Here is a 20235-nt window from a genome sequence, read left to right on the forward strand (position 1 = left end):
TTGTCTTCCAAGCAGCTCTATGCCATTGCGCACTCGATATGAGCTCCTCCTTCATCTCGTTAGTTTGTACATGGTCACTCTGTTGCAAATTGTTGAGTTTTATTGTATGCAATTCATTGATTTCCTATTACAAGGCATAGGTGCTGGAACTGGGGTGGTGGGGGTGCTGTAGCAGCTCTAAATAACATTGGTATCCTTCAGAAGGTGAATGAGCAGAATTTTGTGGCTATTTCAATGGAAAATGTGCTGTCTGTAAACGACAATGTCCTACAGCACCATGCTGTAGTAATATATTTGCAGCTGTGTGCTCCAAAATGCTCCGCTGGCTACATGCCACACCGCACCACTCTCCTGCTGAATGGTTGTGCCTCATTTGCGATTCTACTTCTTTGTTTGACACTTGGATTTTTCACAATTCCTCTGACTTGAGTGATGTAACATTGATGGCAGCACCCCAGCTCTGGTACTTGCTCCAATCCCACTGTTACAAGGCCAATAGTAATTTTATCATTGCATCATGAGTTATATGCTGCACCACACCACCCTCGATAACGCTTTGGAAGTCACGGGATGTCTTTTGGGAACAGTTGTGGTTTTTCTTGCCCAGTTTACTACCTCGAAATTCCATTTTGCCCTTCTGTTTCAAAAGTGAGCTGAACCCAAGACTCTGGGTCTGATTTAGATCTTGGCGGACGGGTTACTCTGTCACAACTGTGGCGGATATTCCGTCTGCCGACATATAGATCCCATTATATCCTATGGGATTTATATTTCAGCGGGCGGGATATTCTTTGTCATTGTGACGGATTAACCTGTCTGCCAAGATCTAAATCAGGCCCTCTGATTTAAAACATAATAATCCCCACTTTGGAGCCAGAATGTCACCTGCCTCAGCTACGAGGTCACAGTTACCTGGAGTCCCTGCGCATTTATAGAGCTGCTGGTTTGCTAACCTGATGTTTGAAGGAAAGCAAGTATTACTTTGGAAACAGAGGGTGGTTAATGGGCCAATCAGGGAACCATTAGTGGAGTGAATATGATTCCACCCTCAGGACTTTTAAATATGCTCTGAATGGTTTAGCGTACAGAATGCAGCGGTACATTACAAGGTGAACACTTAAAAAACTCAGGCTGAAATGAGACTGGCGCTAAGGATTTTACACAGGTTTATATTCCCTTCTACTTCCATTAGAGCTACCAGAATCCAGAATTTGGGGTGATCATCTATCTACAAGTCTTTACAGACACTGTTACCAGTCCTGGACGTTTGTGTGGTAGCCTGATCCATTCTGGGTGCTGTAGTCCTGTTTTGCTTCCATTGAACTAATTAGATTAATGGGCCTGAAGTGAATGATTTGTAGATGGAAAGTTCAGGACTGGAGGCAGCGTCCATAATGACCTGGAGTTGGGTGGTCATCCTAACTCTGGAGCACCTGTGGTTATATGTATCCATCCAACTGTGTCGGAAGCTTTTGAGAAGGAGAGAGGCATACACCAAGGCAGCCCTGTATATCAACGATTACTCGCCATACGCCAACAGGCGTTTTCCAAAATTTAGATGAGCCCTTTCGTTGGTGGAGGGAAAACAATGTGACTGCTCCAATATTGATTGCTTATACTATTGATATCTTATAGATGTTCCCCACAGATGGGTAGTATCTCCTGTTTATGGACTTGCTGTTTCCCCCGCACCTACAAATTAGCTTTGAAAAAGCCCATCTCAATTTTGGATGAAACAAAACAAATTTTGTGATTGGCCACTGTTTTCTAATATGGAACTCAAAAAAATGAGTTCGAACTAAACTAACTATTGGTACAAAATATTGGATCCTTCACTACACCTCAACACTTGCTCTGGTGCCTGTCGATGAACATGAATAGGTCAACAGATGATCTGGGTTTATTAAAGACCAGTGACGCTATGGAAGGTGGGCTGGTATAGAACAAAATGCAAAAACAAAGCAATTTAACACATACAACTGACCTGTGGTGAGTGTGATACCTTACCTTAGCACCGGTCAAGTCGTATGAACGTTGACTAGTGAAGGTGGGATCCGGAGTCTCTTCGTCGGCTGTGGCCCGCCGCGGGACATTGACCTTGGGATAGGAAAGCTTCAAAGCCGACCCCTCTAGTGTAACAAATACTGAGTGTGTCAACGACGGGTGATATATCTCAGGGTCGTAGAAGTACATCTCGTTCATCCAACCCTGAAAGGAAAGGGTTCAAACAAAGCTTGTCATTGTGGGCACAACCTTGATCTATGGTGACACAAGCAAGAGCTGCAGAGCTACCAAAGGTCTGATAACACTTAACATAACATAGTCTTAAGAGGCCCTCAGGACATTACTAACACACTCATAGATGAGGGCACAAGGACACCTGAGCCCTAAGATCTGCTTTGTACTCTTAATCTTCAGTGTGGCAGGCTATACTTGTCAGAGCTCAAGGAAACTCATATAATAAACAAGCTATTGTTGTTGATATATGTATATTAATTCAACCAAGCAAAAGCGTTCTAATGTAATAAGCTGGGCTGCACACAGGTGAGCTACTCAGAGGTAGCTGGAAAGCTACAATAGCTCACAAGCTACTGGTTGGAGACCCTGTAGATATTGCAAACCTAGCTGTGAAGCAGCAGAGTGTTGTACATCAGATGAGGGGTTGGGAGACACTCGCAGAATGTGTACATCAAGTGGGAATTACACAAATACATCTTACATGCATTTAGGCGCAGGAAGATTAAGTGATTTGTCCAGAATCACACCATTTTTGTTCTAGTAAGCAGCTTGAGCCACTAGGCCACATCTCTTTTCCATACTGGGAGTTTCCCTGGTTTGCAGGACCTGAGGAAGTCACACCCAACGTCCACGGTTAGGGTTTCCCACTATGGTACGTAGGAGTGATAAAAGGAAACATAAGTTTCAAATGACAAATGTGTCTTTGATTCAAGTAGACCCAATCCTACTAAATAATGTATTTAGAACTGAAAAATATGGAAAGGAAGGCGATCATTTGCTTCTGCTGCTATCCCAAACATCTCAACTAATCTCACATCTTTTCTGTTCTCATCTACCCTGCAATGGAAACCCTTCTGTTTGGTTCCAAACTTTAAAGGTTTTCATTGACACATGGCATGTGGTTACATGCTCAACAGAACTAAACTTGTCAAACGTACTGAGAGAGGAAATACTGTTTTCTCTCTGGCCTCTGCAAACTGGGACCACCTCCAACCGTTGCTTATTCTCTAGCCACTGGAGAATTGTCCAAGACGGGACGCGGCCATGTTTGTGCTCCCCTAGAAGAATTACAGCAACTTCCAGTAACACCCCTAGATTTACCCTTTGGAAAATAGGATCCAACTTTTTATTATCGGCTTTGCAGTTTAGACACTCAATCGAAACATCCTAGTCAATGTAGGTTTTCTTCTGGTTCTTCTTAAGAAGCAACTCAAATATTTAACATCTGGTAGGTTTTCTTCTTAGGAAGTAAATCATATGCTTTTCTTCTGAAGGAAATGATGGACACCTCCTATAGATTTCCTAGTGCAGCTCCCTTTAGATTAAACCTAGACTCAATGTCTACAAGACCTCTCTACTACTAGCGGTGTATGAGCGGCCACAGCTTCTCACTAAAAATTGTAAATTGATACTTGTATAGCGCACTACTCACCCGCAAGGGTCTCAAGGCGCTTGTACGAATACCGCTGTGGAACCCATCCTGGCTTTCCCTGTGAGGCGTCCACTCCTGGGCACCCCCAAGGTGGAGGCCAGGCATCCTTAGCGTTGTGGGGGCCGTTGTGGAGATTAAGCAAGCTATTGCCCAGAGTTGCAGAGTGGGACTCCATGATTGGAATAGGCACCGAGGCGAGAATTATCAGGTCCGTGGAATTTTGAGCCCAAGACCCGCCGAGGCGGGGAATTGAACCCTGGTCCCGGGCTAGAACTCTGTATCAGGGTCTGCCGCTCTAACCATTGAGCCACACTTCTCCACAAGGAGGGAGGAGGAGCCTTACTGCTCTGCGGTGAGAGCAGCAAAGGTGAAAAATAAAATGGTAATAACATTAATTTATTACAATTTTATTTATCATGGCTCCCAGGCAGAGCTGAGTGCGTGAGCTGGGCGAGCCATTGTTGCTGAATGACAGAAGGGGAGGAGTGTTGCCCACTTCAGTTTAAAGTACGCATGTCACTTTGGCCCTGAGATCTTGCGCTGGACGGACTGCAAGGACACAGAGGACTGGAGGAGGGGAGCCAGTGGGTTTTATTTTATACTTTATGACCTCCAGTGGCGGCTCCTCTGCTAAGGCGATGGAGCGTCGCCCCACGGCTTTTCAGCAGTGTAAGAAAAAATAAAATGATAATAACTCAGTCAGTCAAAGATCTTTATTCGGCTAATTTAGCCACCAAAGAGCAATAAAAAACATTTGAATTACATAAATATACATAATAAAATTAATCTTTGACAAAATCAAAACACAGGAATCATTTTTTTACAATTTTACGAAGCCGAACTGCAGAAGTGATATACTTACAAATTTTTAGGCAAGTAAATTAATCGTTTAAAAGAAGTAGGTGACATAGCACAGATTGGCACTTTCTTATATTTAAGAATCTTAGTAATGGTTTTTAAAAAGTACGTCTCGGGCCTTAATATAGTTTACAAAAAACAAAATGTAAAGTGCTTTGTACAGAAAATGAATCACATGGGCACATTTCTAGTTTGGTATTGCAGTATGCATCACATGGGTACGACACCAGTAGATTGAGCAATGCCCATCCTGAATCTGATCAAGTAAAACATTTTAGCCTGATTGAAATAGAAAGAAAGGTACCTTCAATTTTGGGGGAGCTGACTAATAATGAGTGCTCTACAACCCTTTTTTTGCCATCCCTTTACCACTCAATGTTATAATCATTTAAATGTTTCTTGCTGCGGGTGTGGCAGGGGCTTCTCTGCTGAAAGAGCAGGGGAGGGGAGGAGTGGTTTACACTCCCTACGTGCGCATGAATGTTTGGCCTGCCATCTCGGGCTGGCCAAACATTTATGGGCACATAACATACCCAGGCCACCAGTCCCCATCCAAGCGATGAACCACGGCGCTTGTGCTTGGCTTAGGGGAGCGTTGGTGCTTCCTGGGTCCTACCTGTTCCGGGGCGGGGGGGGGGGGGGGGGGGGGGAGTGGAGAGATGTGACGAGGAGGACGCGGCAAATCGGACAGGAGGTAGGTTTTATTTAATTTTTTAGTAACCCAGTTCCCCTGCCACCCCAGATCAGTGCCGGCCGCCACTGACAAGCATTGTGAGAAACTTGCAGTGCCTTCAGCCTTAACCCCAGAGCTCTCAGTCATGGTCCGTTATGAAGAATGTTTATAACGAGCCATGATTGAGAGATTTGGTATTGACCCTAAAGGCATTGCTGGTTTCTCACAATGTCTGTCAATGGGTCAAAATAATTGATTTGCTTGTCCCACCACTCCTTAATGTCACCCGCAGCCACTGTGTATGGACCGTGCCTTCAAGCAAAACCTTCCTGAGCTCTCTGATGACCTCCCAGTTACAGCTGACTCATTAAAAAGTACACACAGTGTCAGCAGAATAGACACATTCACCACAAGAAAGCAAAGCACTCATCCCAGCACCCAGATCCAGCAGACCCATGGGATACATGCGCACTGTCAGCTAGCAGAGTTCTCCCAATGACAGACGAGTACACAGAAAGCATCCGGATGCAGAGTCCCCTCAATGCCAGTCTGCCAGGATAGTTTTCCCAAGAATACAGAAGCCACTCCTGGAGGACATTGTGGAAACGGGGGGAAACATCCTTTGCGACGCAACTTTTACCACGCAGTGCCTTTACAACGCAGGTTTTTCAACGCAAGTCATTACAACGAATTGCGCTGGGGGCGCTCTAGGATAGGTAATAGTTTAATTTACTATCCAACACCTTCCCTACTATCCACGGGGACTGGAGTTGGAATAGTAAATTAAACTATTCACTATCCAGCACCCCCCAACGCAAGTCGTTGTAACGACTTGCGTTGAAAAACCAGCGTTGTAAAAGCATGCGTGGTAAAAGCATGCGTTGTAACAACGTACATCCGGAAACAGGCCATGGCTGTGGTACTTCACTTGGCCATGGCTGTTGTGCTTAATGTACCTGGGTGTTGTAAGAACCAGCTTGACAGTGGTGTTGTACATACTGTAGCATTGTGAAAATGTCTGGGTGCATTGCTTTGCCTGCATGGGCAATGTAGATAGTATCCTGGCTGCAAAAAATTCCATTCTAGAGTATTAAGGGGGACGGCTTTGACGCTTCAAATCATATGTAAATACTGGTCTGGCAATTGTGCTCTAGGTTCAAGGGCAGTGCAAAACTGGCAGAGCTCTAATTGTATCTGTGGTACACTAACTCCTTTCCAGAACTGACTGTAAAATCTAGTGCTCTTTCACCAATATACTGGGAAAAACGGTGTTATAAAATAAATAATTCTGCCCCATTTACACTAAAATTGTTTAGTGGCTTGGTATACATTCCTTACTATTGAAAAGTGCAGGCCCACTCACCACGTTTGCTTCCCTGGTGCAATTTCAGAATGGTTATAAAATTAATGTAAGGACATTTTAGAGCTCCCAGTAGAACCCAAGGTGGAGGTGTGGCCTGCTACTAGTGTGTGGTACTTGAGACATGGCTAGGATATGGCTGCATTAATGAAATATACTTCAGGAACGCAGTATGACCACTGTGTATAAGAGTTGGCATGCATTTTGATGGCCACCTACTTTTGAGGTCACAGTACAGACACTTCTCAGCATACACTGCTAGACTAGTCATCCCCTACTAGGCTGCAAGCTTGGGAGTTGCATTAACTACTGCTATCATGTTAAGCCTCTCTGCATGTGCAGAAATGTGTGCATGTTTGGGGTTTGATGGGCTCACGAGACAGGATGCCTTTTCTGAGCTCAGGCGCAACTACATCTTCTGGTGGCCCGACTTATACTTGGGGACTAGCTTACAGACAGCAGGTAAGTAGCGGACTTCCAATAGAGCATCCTAAAGAAATTAAAACCCTTCCTTCCCCCAGATGACCGCCAGGCTCATAACAGGTTCCAAGAAGAGCAATCACATCTTCCCTGACTTGAAATCTCTAAATCAGTCTACAGATCTTAGTTTAACCATGCCCATATTCTGTCAACATTTCTAAGGGACCAAACACCCCCTACTCTGGCCAAAGCCTGTTCTTAATCATGTATTTGCCGGATAGTTGCCCACCACTTGGTGGTTCGGCACCAAATGTTCTATAAAGAAGCTTCCTTTCTGTCTTCTAAACATAGATCAAATATTGGGTCATCTATCTCGGTCTCTAATTCGGGTGCATAAAGGAAGAAGGTATCAGCTTGACCAGACTCCTGTAGAAGTCTAAAGAAAAAGGAAGAATGTGTTTAACATAAAGCTTCACACTTACAAGAATAGGGAAAGCAGAGAGGTCCATAACTCTTGAGGTCTCAAATGAATCTCTCCTAACTCTAACTATGAGAACACCAATTCAAAATAACAGGAGGTTCAGAAAGATTCTTATCATCTTTGCACCACCAGGGACCAAATCAGAACACTACTTGACTGCATTTGCAACATGCCTTTATGTTAATATCACATCGAACTAAACTGCAGTTCCCATCCTTGAACATCTTGCCATCCTGGTACAGGATAAACAGAAGGCCTCTTTCAACCATTGTTTCTCCACGTTCACTGCCAGGTTTCCCTCCAAGCCTCTCTATTAAAAGTCTAATACAGACAACAAGCCTTTCTCTAGCTAATGTAAATCATGATAATAAACCTGCAAGGAAAAAAATTAAAAGACATGCAGGCAAAGGAAAATGCATTTTGACCGAGGCCTGCAGACAGGCTAACTTTAGTTAAGCATCTAGGGCCCGATTCATAGAACTAACTTAAGACAAAATCCTAAACTTACTACCATTTTGGTATTCACAGAAGGCACTTACCCATTTTGTTCTTCACAGAAGTTAGGAGTCCTAACTTTAGGACTCCTAAATGCTTTCTGTGAATAACGAAAGTCTTAAAGTTAGGATTTTTCTCAGTTTACGAGTCGTAAAGTTAGGACACTTAACTTTAGGACTCCTAAATGCCTTCTGCGAAGGCATTTAGGAGTCCTAAAGTTAGGACTCCTAACTTCTGTGAATACCAAAATGAGTAAGTGCCTTCTGTGAATACCAAAATGAGTAAGTGCCTTCTGTGAATACCAAAATGGAAGTAAGTTTAGGATTTTGTCTTAAGTTAGTTCTGTGAATCGGGCCCATCATGTGCACTTCGAATTCATGGCCATACATGCACATGTGTAGCCTTAGAAATACATGCAAAAAATGAATAAAGTAAGATATGTTTATATATACAAATATAGCTTGAAGTGTAGAATGTGACTAAAAATACATGTCTTCATGTTTAAACTGAACATTAGTGCACACATATATAAATCTCTAGTTCTACAGTGAATATATTTCAGTAAAGAGCTTAAATGCTTCACACACATTACTAAAGATAAGGCACATAGTGAATATAATGCCAAATGCAAGAATCTAATTACATTTCTGTGGCATGTAAGGGCATAGTTTAAATTGTGCTGCTCTAGACCTGTACTTTGCTCAAGAAGCATGCAGCACAAAGGGATAAGATGAACTACCGTCTGTGGTGGTGCTCTGACATAACTGTGCTGCAGCGGGCCAGTGCACCCAGTAACTGTGGACCCTCTTTCATCGTGTCCCTGATATCCCAGAGTGTGGGCTCCTGGGACCAACTCTCAGTACCTCTACGAACTCCCATGAAATTGCCGCAAGATCGTGGTTAGGTCTGCACCTTTATTTGGGTGGGTGTTTTGCTTTCAGCCTGAACCACATTGTGAACTGCTACTGCTCCTCTGTACGAACAGTCACTTGCACCTTGAGCAGCACGGTGCTAGAGGAAGAGTTGAACCTAGCGGCAAAAACTTCGCAACTGTGACCCACTGCAGCAGTCCAAGTGAAAGAGTGGACCTGACCTTCTCGAGCCCGAGTCAAGCTTGAAATGTTCTCCTTAGCCTGAGAGGCCACTAAATACAGGAAGGTGTTGACTCCTGTCAATGTGAACCTGCATCTGTCCAGGTTTCTCTGATTAGAAGTTCAGCATTACCTTACCTGTTAGAAACAACTAGGGCTGGCTCTAATCAGTAAGGCTGAGCCTGATAAACAACACAACAGAGGAGAAATGCCAGTACTGATGATATAATTCATGTACCAATTATCAACCAGAAAAAAGATTATTATTCAAGACTGGGAGATGCTATTGAATAGCTACTTTATTCTGCAAAATAAAGTAGCTATTCAATAGAATCTCCCAGTCTTGAATAATAATCTTTTTCTGGTTGATAATTGGTACATGAATTATTACCTTACCTGTAGCATCGCATCAATAGACCCCGTGTCCCCTGTCCATATTTTTGTGCTGTAATGAGTGGTTGGTGTAATAACGCTGGTGTCCATCTATGTCCTCTGTTAGGTCCAGAACATCAACTGGAATAAGAGAGCACACTAAGGCAAGGCCTTACCGCAAAATGCATAGGGACCTTTACAAAAGGGTGGGCATTCAACCTGATTAATAGATGTCACCATACATTAAATATTTGGACAATATACCTTAGTGTGAGTAAGGATAAACTAAAAAAGAATGGTTGACAACGTGTAGCACTGTCTGTGCACTGAGGCTTAGCAGAGGGGACACAGCTCATCCCTGTGCATTTAACAACTGTTTCTTTCAGGTCCCAATCTTATTGGGGCTGGTCCCCCACGTGGGCACAGAATAGTTGACTCACTTCACATGGGAGCGTGACGAGCATGGTCCTGTGTGAATTTACCAACTTTGCTAAACCTCCATTTGGGTGGGAATTTTGCCACTAAACCAATTTTGCAAAATAATTTCATCACAGTTCTCTTGCTACATAAGATTTTTCAGCAGAGTTCATTAAACCTACATCTAAATTACCCAGACATTGTCTAATGCAGATTTTCTCTAAAAAAGGAAACATCGAATTACATTGGTAAAGTTATCTTTCTTAAACCTACATTGCAGATTTACTCACCTCTGGGTACAAGTGTTTGGAATCCCTACCTTAATAATATACATGTTGAACCTGCCCATTTTTGCAAGGTCTCTGCCAGATTTTTGCCTTTGTTGTTGAACCCATTTTTGTTGGCAGTATAACTCTGTACAGTTTTCCCTGGCTAACCAGTACTAAAGTATGTGCGCTCTCTCTCTAACATGATACAATTAGCTTACATCTAATTGGCACATTTAATTTACTTGTAGGTACCTAATAAATGGTACTACGTGTACCCAGGTCCAGTAAATTAAATGCTACTAGTGGGCCTGAGCACTCATTGTTCCACGCACTAAAGTAGTCATTTAAAACATGTCTAAAGGCCTGCTACTGCAGCCTGTTGTGCAGTTTTAAACTGTCATTTCGACCTCGTAAGATTAACCTTTTGCCAGGCCTAAACCTTCCCTTTTAACAATGTAAGTCCCAACAAAAGGTAGGTCCTAAAGGCTTATAGGGCAGGGTACATTGTATTTAAAAAGTAGGACATGTGGGTTTAAGTTTAATGTGGCTTGACAGTGAAAACCCCCTAAAGCCGTTTTTTCAGTGTTGCAAGGCCTATTTCTCTCATTGGCTAACACTGGATTACCATGTTACATTTAAAAGGTGCTGATTTTGGAGTAGTAGCAGATAAAGCTATACTGTTTAGACTCAAAGGAATTGTAATTTAAAATTCTCTTTAAGGGGGATGTCGGATTTTAAATCACAATTCTGAAAATGTCATTTTTAAGGATAAGGATACATTCCTGATCTCGAAGTGCGACAGATGGGTGCGCGTCAGCGTGCCCCTTCGGATATACTTTTAGAAAGTAGGCATTTTCTTGTCCAAACCATATGTGCCTTCTACCAGAGTCCTGGGTCACATGATTGAAAATGGATATGCTGTTGGGATTTGTGTATTTCACCCAGACAGTGGCACAAAGGGGAATAGGGTGGACAGGATGGGCCATCCTGCCAGGGTGGCTCGGGCAGAGCTGCGCCTTGCCCACTTCCACTTCAAAGGGCTTGCCTCCAGCACACACAAAGGAACCTGACACTAGTCTTTTGTCACCCCAGACCCCGGCCTCGCTCACTATGAATGGAACTCTTTGCGCTGTATTTGAGAAGGTAACTTTTTCTGCTGGACTAAGCTGGTGCTTGTATCCGGCCCGTGCTTCATTGCATTTGGCCTGAACTTGTGACCTCACCTCCCCCATCTAGCTTAACCAAATGAGTTTTAGGTGGTATATGGACCTAAAACTTCAAAATTGAATATTTCCGTTTCTACTGGTTGGATGTTTTTAGTTCTGGTACCACTGTATTTATTAATATTCACGCTAAATTGGTTTGGGATTTTAATTGTATTGTGTTTTCACCTTATTACTGTTAGTGAGCTGCATAAATACTTTATATAGTGCTGCTTAGTTAGACCTGACAGCTTTTGTGCCAAGCTAACAGAGGGTTAAGCACAGGTTAGTTTAGTGGCTACTGTGGTTCACCCTGACAAGTACTGCGGTTGTTGCCTGAGTGGGGCTTCTTCCCCCTCAAGTAAGAACCCAACTTCTTAAAGCCTGTGCCTAATATTCCATACTATCACCTGTGTACCTTTTGGGAAGTAAGTTACAATTTTGCCTCCCTGTTAGCTCAAAATGTCTTCTCTTGCACCTCACTCATGGGGAACCCCTTACATTATATCTACATAGTTTGCTCAACACAGCTATAGTTTGGGCAAACTTTGGCAAGCAAAGGTAACATGTTCTGCAGGCGCCTGCGCCAAATAAGTATTTCTCCTCAGAAGGGTGCTAGGTATTTGTCTGCTTCCTCGTGGTCCTGGATGTACACGGTCCTGGTGAAAGATGACCTGAATACTAATCCAAACTGTAGAAGTAACTCCCTTTCCAGAGTGAGAGAGCGGATGGATCACCTCCACATTTAGAGGGGGTGGAGGGGAAGGACTTTCTCCAGGGAGAACCATGTTTTACCCACAGAGAAAAGGAAAATATGCATTCTGCACAGGGGAAATTAGGAACCTCTTGAAAAAGTCACATGCCATTCCCAGACGCATGTTCAGAAAGCTGTGCCTTGAGTAGCTTTCCAGGCACACTAATGAGAATTATTGTGAATTAAAAAAAATGGTTAGAAAAATGATAAAAGTACGCTTAGGCGGAGGCGTAAAACTACGCCTCTGACGTAACAATTTTTTCATGACTAGGCAACTTTTGTATATTATTAGGCAACTTTTGTATATAATCCTCACGAATACATCTCTACTGCATACTGAGTAATGGCTTGTCAGTGTCTAGTCCTGTACTCATCGATGGAGCAACAACATGTCCTTCATTTCTATGGAAATGCTTCAAATGGCCTGTTGTAGAAGTAATAACAGTGAAATGGCTGTTATGAGGATCACATGGGGTCTTGTCTATGGATGGTACTATGTTCATTTTTTGTTTCTATCTGTCTGAACAACTCCAGTAGTGCCAAAATGTGTTTTTAGTTGGTGGATGTCTACTTGAAGCTATTGTTTCAGAAATCAGTATATGAATAGAAAGCATGACCGCAAGCAAGGGCTAACACAAATACAAGCTTCAAAGTCTTCATCCGATGAGTAGAAACTAACAAACACACACACTTTACAGCTCAAGTGTTAATAATAAAATGCAAAGCTCCCCTACCTTTAGGACGTCGGGTTCCTGAGGTTGTGGTCCCAACATACCGGATTCCAACCTTTCCTTCAGCGATCGCGTTCTCCCGGAAGAGCAAGAATTCCTTGGCACCAGTAAAAAAATAAGCAAGAACCCAAGGAAGAACCCTCCTGCAAGTCCCAGGAACAGCCCCGAGATATAGTCTGGTAATGGCAAGATGAAATAATTATAGGCCAGGATTGCCACACAAGCAAGAGTCTTGCATGGCACCGTGGCACAAGGCCGAGCGGCATGGTATCCACCAAGTGTTGGTGGCAAGTTCTGACCTTCTAAAATGCTGTTCCTTCGCCCCACCTCAACCACTTGAATGACATCACCAAAGGAGCAAATCTCATAGCCGCAGTGCCAGGCTGGCACCCATCTTTGTTCGGGCGAGCAACAGTCTTTTTGTGAATTTTTCCTCCAAGATTTACCACTGTTTTCTGCAACTCCAAGCCTGTCACCTTCCACTTTACCATGCCCAGTCCTTGCATTCCTGATGTCTAACGTGTTGTTTTCTAGGCCATAACCAGTTGGAGACTCTTGAATAGAGGAGGCCGTGTTGGTCGGCTTGTGTCTGGGTGTTGCACTGACCTCATCTCCGATGATCTTGCTCAGCATGCTGAGCGGCTCTTGCATTGCCTCCGACAGTCTTCTCTTAGTATCTTCCAACTTGGCCTCCACTTCTTGCACTTTGAAGAAACTCCCCTTGATTTCTGAAGGAGATGAACTGGGAGACGATGGGGCTGTCCGAGAGTCCCCATTTTTGTTTTTGGGCTGTGTGATCTGTCGCCACAGATGGACATTCAACTTCGAGTCTGACTTGGACTGGGTTACTTCCGGCTCCAATCGAGAAATTTCTGTTGAGATAGATTTCACCAGGTTCAGGAGGGGCTTGGGTCTAAGAGGAGAAGTATCCTTAGATTCAATCTCTGTGGAGAGTGATTTGACCACGTTTATCAGTGGTGCTGGTGAGCCTTGCAACAGAGGAGACATGGATTGGGGAGAAGACTTGGGAAGACTACCAATGGAAGTTTCAGAGATTGACTGAGAATCCAGATGCAATAATCGGGTAGATGATTCTTCACTGCCAGGTATAGGGTGGGTGTCTAGAAAGTCATTAGTTATGCAAGAAACATCTCCCTCAATAAATGGTGTTGACCCTCTGTCGTCATCATCTTCAAGGGTGAAGATCAGCTCATTGTCCTCAGGGCTTTCCCAGTGCTCTTCACTTACAGCAGCTGTTAGCTGAATGATTATACCCTGGGATCCCTGTGCTCCTCGCCCTGTAGAAGGGGAACCATGCGGACATTGTGAATTTGTGGCGTTCTCCGGGGCACAGTCGTATTTCGTATAGTCAGCCATTCTTCAGATCATGGTGACTGTGTTCTCTGTTAGGACAGAAAAAGTAAAAGGGTATTTTAGACACATATCAAACTGGCAGTGATCTAATTATTGTATTTCATAGCTTCACAATTGGCTGCTAAACTCTACCACATTATGAATTTCATGGCAAGAGAGGAACAGTAGGGGAATGGTTTGCAAAAAAATCACAAGTCACTGCTGATTCCCAGAAGACAAAAGATGCTCTTTGGAACAAATACTGAAAATGCCATATCCTTCCTCAGCTGGTTGAGGTTGTCCACAATATTGACGCCTATCATTCTTAGATGTGTTTGTTTTTTTAAAAGGCCAAAGAATTCTGGGCCGAACAATTTGAGTAATTGAGGACTGTCTCTCTCTCTCTATGAGAGGGTTGCTGTACTCAACTTTCCATTTTTGGCTTCTCTGCAAATTGTAAATGACATGGTGGGTACCCGGTCAATTTCACACGCAAGGGAGATTAATGGTGAACACCAAATCACAGATCTCCTGAAGTGCAAAGCCTGACCTCCATTGAATGCCTCCAACTCCTTACAGTTCAGAGGACTAACATGTGTGTGCAAGTACATATAATTTCAGTTTCTGCAAAATCAAGATGTTGATGAGCTGGGATGGAATGGATGATTGTGCTATTTTTGCATTTACATATCACAGTGAGGAAACATCTGAGTATGGTATTTTGCTGTCATTTTAAAAATGAACATTTATACAATATTTATACATTGTAGTTGGATTTTTATTGAGTTGTGTTTTCTTCTTTTTAACTGTTTTGGTGGTAATACATGCTTTACACATGTTGTCTCCTAAATTAAGCTGGCTGCTCTGCGCCAACCCACCAAGGGTTGAGCTAATCTTTAAATTATTGAGACCTAACTTGACCTTATAAGAAATTGTGACATGAGGTCAACTAAAAACCTAGGTCCCGATGTAGGTAAATCTCATTTACCGACTCTAGAATACCGAATTTTACCGATTCGGTATTCTAGATTCGGAAAATGAGATGTAGGAAATTATTCAGTAATTATTACCGAATCGGTATGATTTGGTAATTACTGAATCGGTATTTACCGATTCGGTAATTGCCATTGATTCCTATGGGCCTTGAGGCCCATAGGAATCAATGTCAATTACTGAATCGGTAAATACCGATTCGGTAAAATTACTGAATTGTCAAGGGGGACAGGGCATCACTTTGACTCCCTGGTGCACCCCTGATACTGGCTTGTGTGCCATGTGACACACATACATGCCCTTAGGGCATGTATGTGTGCCACATGGCACAGGTGTACATGCACAGATGTGCATGTACACTGCAATTCGTTATTTACCACAAAATATTATTTTGTGGTAAATAACGAATTCTTAAGGGCCTAATGCACTGTTTTCAGTGCCACCTACATCTAGATTTACCGATTCTGTAAATTTACTGATTCGGTATTTCACCGAATCAGTAAATTTACTGAATCGGTAAATTTACCGATTCTGTAAAATGTAAGGCCCCTTCATATCAAAAACCAAATACCGGTCGGTAACGGCCGAAATCAGCCGTTACCGACCGGTATTTGGTGTCCTACATCGGGCCCCAAGTTTCCTACAAAAATTATTTGAGTACTTTCTCTGTTAGTTGTCTGCATAATTTACTTCATCTAAATGTAGGAAAAGGGAGTGTTAAGTGGTGTGGGGGTTCGTCCTCACCATGTAATACTATCACGATACCCCAAAGACGGTCCTTGGATTCCCACAAATAAATCCTTAACTCAGTCCTGGTACAGTGGCTAAGAGCAGTCAGGCTTTACTAGAGGAACATGTGTTAAGTATTTCAGACAACCAGCATGGGCGATAATAAATTGACCAGACTCGAGTAAAATCCAATATCAATTTGTAAAAACAAAGTGTATTATTATCTTAATTTAGACACAAAAATTAACAGAATTTCATACATACAACCAGAGTTATAGATTGTAGAAGTAATAGAAAATTAATGCAAAATAATACAGTGAAAATGTAACATTGCGTTCAATGGGAAAAACCACTAGTGACAATCAATCACTTGCAGATCAGGTTAAGTTGTACCCTTGCAGGGTAAAGGTGATGCGGGTCCCAGGACCAAGCCATGACAGTCAGTTCAATTTTACCTGGCCCGTGGAGCCTGGGTGCAGAGTTGTCCTGGCTGTCCCTGGCGCTGAACAGGAGCCGCGGGAGAGCAGCTTTTATCGCTTTACACAGTACTCATGAAAAAAAATGCAAATGCACAAGAGGAGGGTCGTTGACCGACGTCAGTCGCAGGGGGTGTGGAATGGCCTCTTGAAGCAGCGTTGAGTTAAGGGACTGGCGACCAACAAGCCTTGGCAGCAGTGAGCTCAGCTTGGAGATTCTTCTACGTCTGGAGGTTCAGGGAAAGACAGTAGCGGCTTGAAACTTTGTGGAAGGAACTACAGTTCCCACAATTGCCAGTGATTCTTCAATTCCTAAGCATCGTTTTACCTGCAGTGTCCAAGGGACTAAATCCACTAGTATAAGGAAGCCTGAGTTTGCTTATGGCTCTCTCAGGGGTACCTCAGACGGGGGGAACCAACCTTTAGCCTAGGATGAGCCTCCTTCATACAGAAGTGTTGCCAAAGGTTCAGAGTATGATTCCCTTTGTTTGTGCATGTTCCTGTTGTCGATGACACAGGTCCCTTCTGTGTCCGCTTTCATGCAAGTTCGATCAGAACTGAGGTTCTGGTGTCAGGGGTGTCCCTTAAATTATAGATTGAAGGGAGTTAAGGGTGTGGGAATTAGTGGCCAATGGGCAGTGAGTCCCTGCAGCTAGTCTGCATTTGAGGTGACCACATCTGGGGCGTAGGTCACCTTTTCTACCCAGAACGCTCTATTCTGCCACTTCTAGAGATGGCATCATCTATTTTTAGTGTACAGACCAGGCTGCTAACCCTGGAGGTGTGGCTTGCCTTCTGGGGGTGTACACCTCCTTTATAAACTAACTTCCCCCCTGTCCATGTGCAAATACACCTGGGGCAAGGGGAGGGCTGTTTCCTCCACTGGGAGTCAGCCCTGATGCATATCAGAAGCGATGCAGCCTTTGAAGCTCATCGCCTTGATGTGCCACTTCACAAACCTGCATGCGGGGAGGGAGGTGGGACCTCCTTCCTGCACGAGCCTTTGTTCCTGAGTCCTAGAGTGATCACACTACCTGGCAAGAGGTCAGAATCCTTTCTTGGCAGCAGCACACACTGGAAACACGGGCTTGCGAGCCAGAGCACAGAGAAGCTGAGGTAACCAGGGGCGCAACCTCTAATTTAACCACCGTAGTGCATGCCACATCACCCAGGGCATGAGATGCATGTCAGGGGTGAGAAGGCATGTTGTTTGACGCCAAAAATGACATATTTCTGCTGTACAATAATGGAGCTGGCAATTGCTTGAATTCCCGGGTGGCAGCCCAGGCTATCTTATGCACCGCTGACACTTATAGTAGTTTCCAATGTGGAAAGTCACTCTAGGGACATATAGGCTTGCATTTATGTGCTTTCACCTTTAATATATTGCGCCCTGCCTCCTGGGCTCACAAGGCCTTCCTTAGGAGTGCCTGACATATATTAAAAATAGTGTATTGACTATGCCACACATGATGAGGGCACAGTCGAGTACGAACAGTTTTCACCGCTTCCGCAGTCTGCAATGGCAGATCTGCTGTCAGTACTTTACTTGGGTCACTCCGGGTGACACAAACCTGTGCTGCCGCTCTGATGACCCCTATACCACCTATGCCCTTGGTATCCCTGGTACCATATACTAGGGTCTTATACAGGGGTAAAGTCCTTGTCAATTGGAACTGCCAATGTATATATAACAGTCTTAGGGAGAGAACACTGGCACTGGAGCCTGGGCAGCAGGCTTCAGTGCATGGTCAGAGTTGAAAACCAGCATCTAGTAGTCAAAATGGGGGCACAAAATGGGGGGGACGTCTGCAAAAAGCCCTGTTTTTTTACTCTAGCACTAGCATTTTCATTAAAATGTCAGCTGTGACAATTTCTGCTGAATTTTGTTTCAGTCAGAAAGGTTGTGCCAAGTTCATAACTTTGTTACCATGGTAACTTAACAGATTTTACAGAATTTCGCGAAAAGGCCAAGCTACCGTTCCTAAAAAAAGGTTTGGGCTGAAGAGCTCCTGTGCTACAAGTAGGTTTTGCTGGGTCTGAATCATCTGCAGTTTGTAACTGCAAATTGTTTCACCTGCAAAATTTGCAGATTTGATGACATTAACCACATCCGTGCGGTGCAGATTTACCGCCGGTGCTGGGCCCTAATGAAAACGGGCGTGGTCATGACGTCATGAGCACAGCTCGACCGATGATCATGACGGAACCGTTCCGTCATGAGCATCGAAGGGGTTAACAAAGTTGGAGGAATTGCCTGCTGAAACACGGGTGAGGCGCAGAACCTGTAACAGCAGTTACTAAAATCGTTTACTGATTCAAGGGACAAGTGGGCACAATACTTATAGACTGACATCGCTGACAAACAGTGGATGGCAGCTAAGCAATACACTGAACAACTGTCACGGAATTCTCAATTTAAATACCTGCAGTTTGACTATGTACACCTGTCGTACCTCCCCCCAAGGGTTGCATAGGGTTGTATATTTACATACATGCCAAAAGATCCGATTCAGGCGGGAGTCTACCGATTGGCTTTATTTCAGCTGTCTCCCGCCTGAAATTGCATTTTCGACAATAGAAGTCAATGGGGAATTTTCATTCTCCCGATTTTTTGCTTTAAATCTCCCACGTCCATGTCCTAAAATGTTGGCATGTATGTATTTATTCATAGTGTTTTCCTAAAAGCGCAAACATGACCACCATGGTATCAGAGCGCTGTACAAAGAGAGAGCTGATGAGGGTGGTTGTACACTAAAGCACCTATCTCTTATGATACGCTGTACATAGAAGTCGAAGAGCAAGGGACAAGAACAATAGGCTACAATATAAAATAGTGTGAAAGACAGTTTCAGAAGAGTTCATTTATGACACATGCGTGTCTAGTAGTAAGGCTTTAACTTCCTTCTTGGAAAGCTGAATGAGGTATTTGCTCTCGTTGTGGGTGGTAGTCAGTTCCATGTATGTTCCTGGGTTCGGCGACGGTGTGCCAGCTGTGTGCTTAACCTGAGGCGTCCTTCTACAGTATGATGTGGGAATGTCCGCATATCCAACGAGCTTAGATTAAGGTGCTGACCAAAGTGTTGGACCCTGTGGGCAGGGAAATAATTCCCACCCCAGGATTCTGTTTTGCTAGGGTGATGCCTAATCGTATGACAGACCTCGCGCTGACCTTCTAGAAGCGTTGAGTTGAAATGGCTTGGAAGACCTTGGTTCCCACTCGATATTGTTCTGGGTCACTAAACTCCAGAAGTGGGTCATAGTGAACAGACAGCCATGCATGCAGGGGCGGCTCCTCCGCAATGGCGGAGGAGCATTGCCCCACTGGCTCAAAACCAGCAGCTGAAAAATAAAATATTCTCTCATTGTTTTTTTCAGAGTCTGGCTCAGCCCGCGTATGTAGGAAAGGGCGGGATGGGCCATGGAAGGGTGAAGTAGTGGTTGAGTGCACTCTCTAAGTGCGCATGTGTGTTTGACCGGCCGTCTCAGGTGGGCCAAACACACAGGCGCACTTAGGTTTCTCCAACTTGTCTGTATTGAACTGCCGGGTTAGAGAAACAGCACAGACTTCCTGTACCTGAGTGAGTGTCTTTTCAGCTTGCTCAGGCCAATCCTAGGGATGCTCTCATAGCATGAAAGCAGCCCGGGGATTGGACATGGAGTCTGTGATCCTGCCACAGTGTCTGCTCGGTTCAGGAAGAAGAATGCGGCGCAACGCGGGAGGTGGCCGGCAGCTTCAGGTAAGTCTTCTGTTTTTTTAATTTTGTTATTAAAATTCACCCCGTGCGCTCCCCTCCCGGGCACCCATCCTGCGCCCCCTCCACCCCCACCACTTTTTATATGTTAAAACACCACCACTACATGCATGTAGCAAGTGGATGGACTGGGGCC

At 44.0% G+C, this 20235-nt stretch overlaps 1 protein-coding gene across 1 annotated transcript in view; it reads right to left on the reverse strand.

Annotated features, from left to right (window-relative positions):
• The window catches only part of LOC147684684 (testis-expressed protein 2-like), a 148456-nt gene that overhangs the window by 57212 nt on the left and 71009 nt on the right, over positions 1 to 20235 (reverse strand). The window contains exons 2-3 of the mRNA XM_086940515.1: positions 12797 to 14196; positions 2008 to 2208 (exon numbers count right to left, since the gene is read on the reverse strand). Of these exons, the coding sequence (XP_086796641.1) occupies positions 2008 to 2208; positions 12797 to 14170 (1575 nt within the window). The 5' untranslated portion in view covers positions 14171 to 14196. The remainder of the gene's footprint in view (positions 1 to 2007; positions 2209 to 12796; positions 14197 to 20235) is intronic.

This window comes from Lissotriton vulgaris, chromosome 10 (assembly GCF_964263255.1).
Source record: "Lissotriton vulgaris chromosome 10, aLisVul1.2, whole genome shotgun sequence".
NCBI classification, from domain to species: Eukaryota; Metazoa; Chordata; class Amphibia; order Caudata; family Salamandridae; genus Lissotriton; species Lissotriton vulgaris.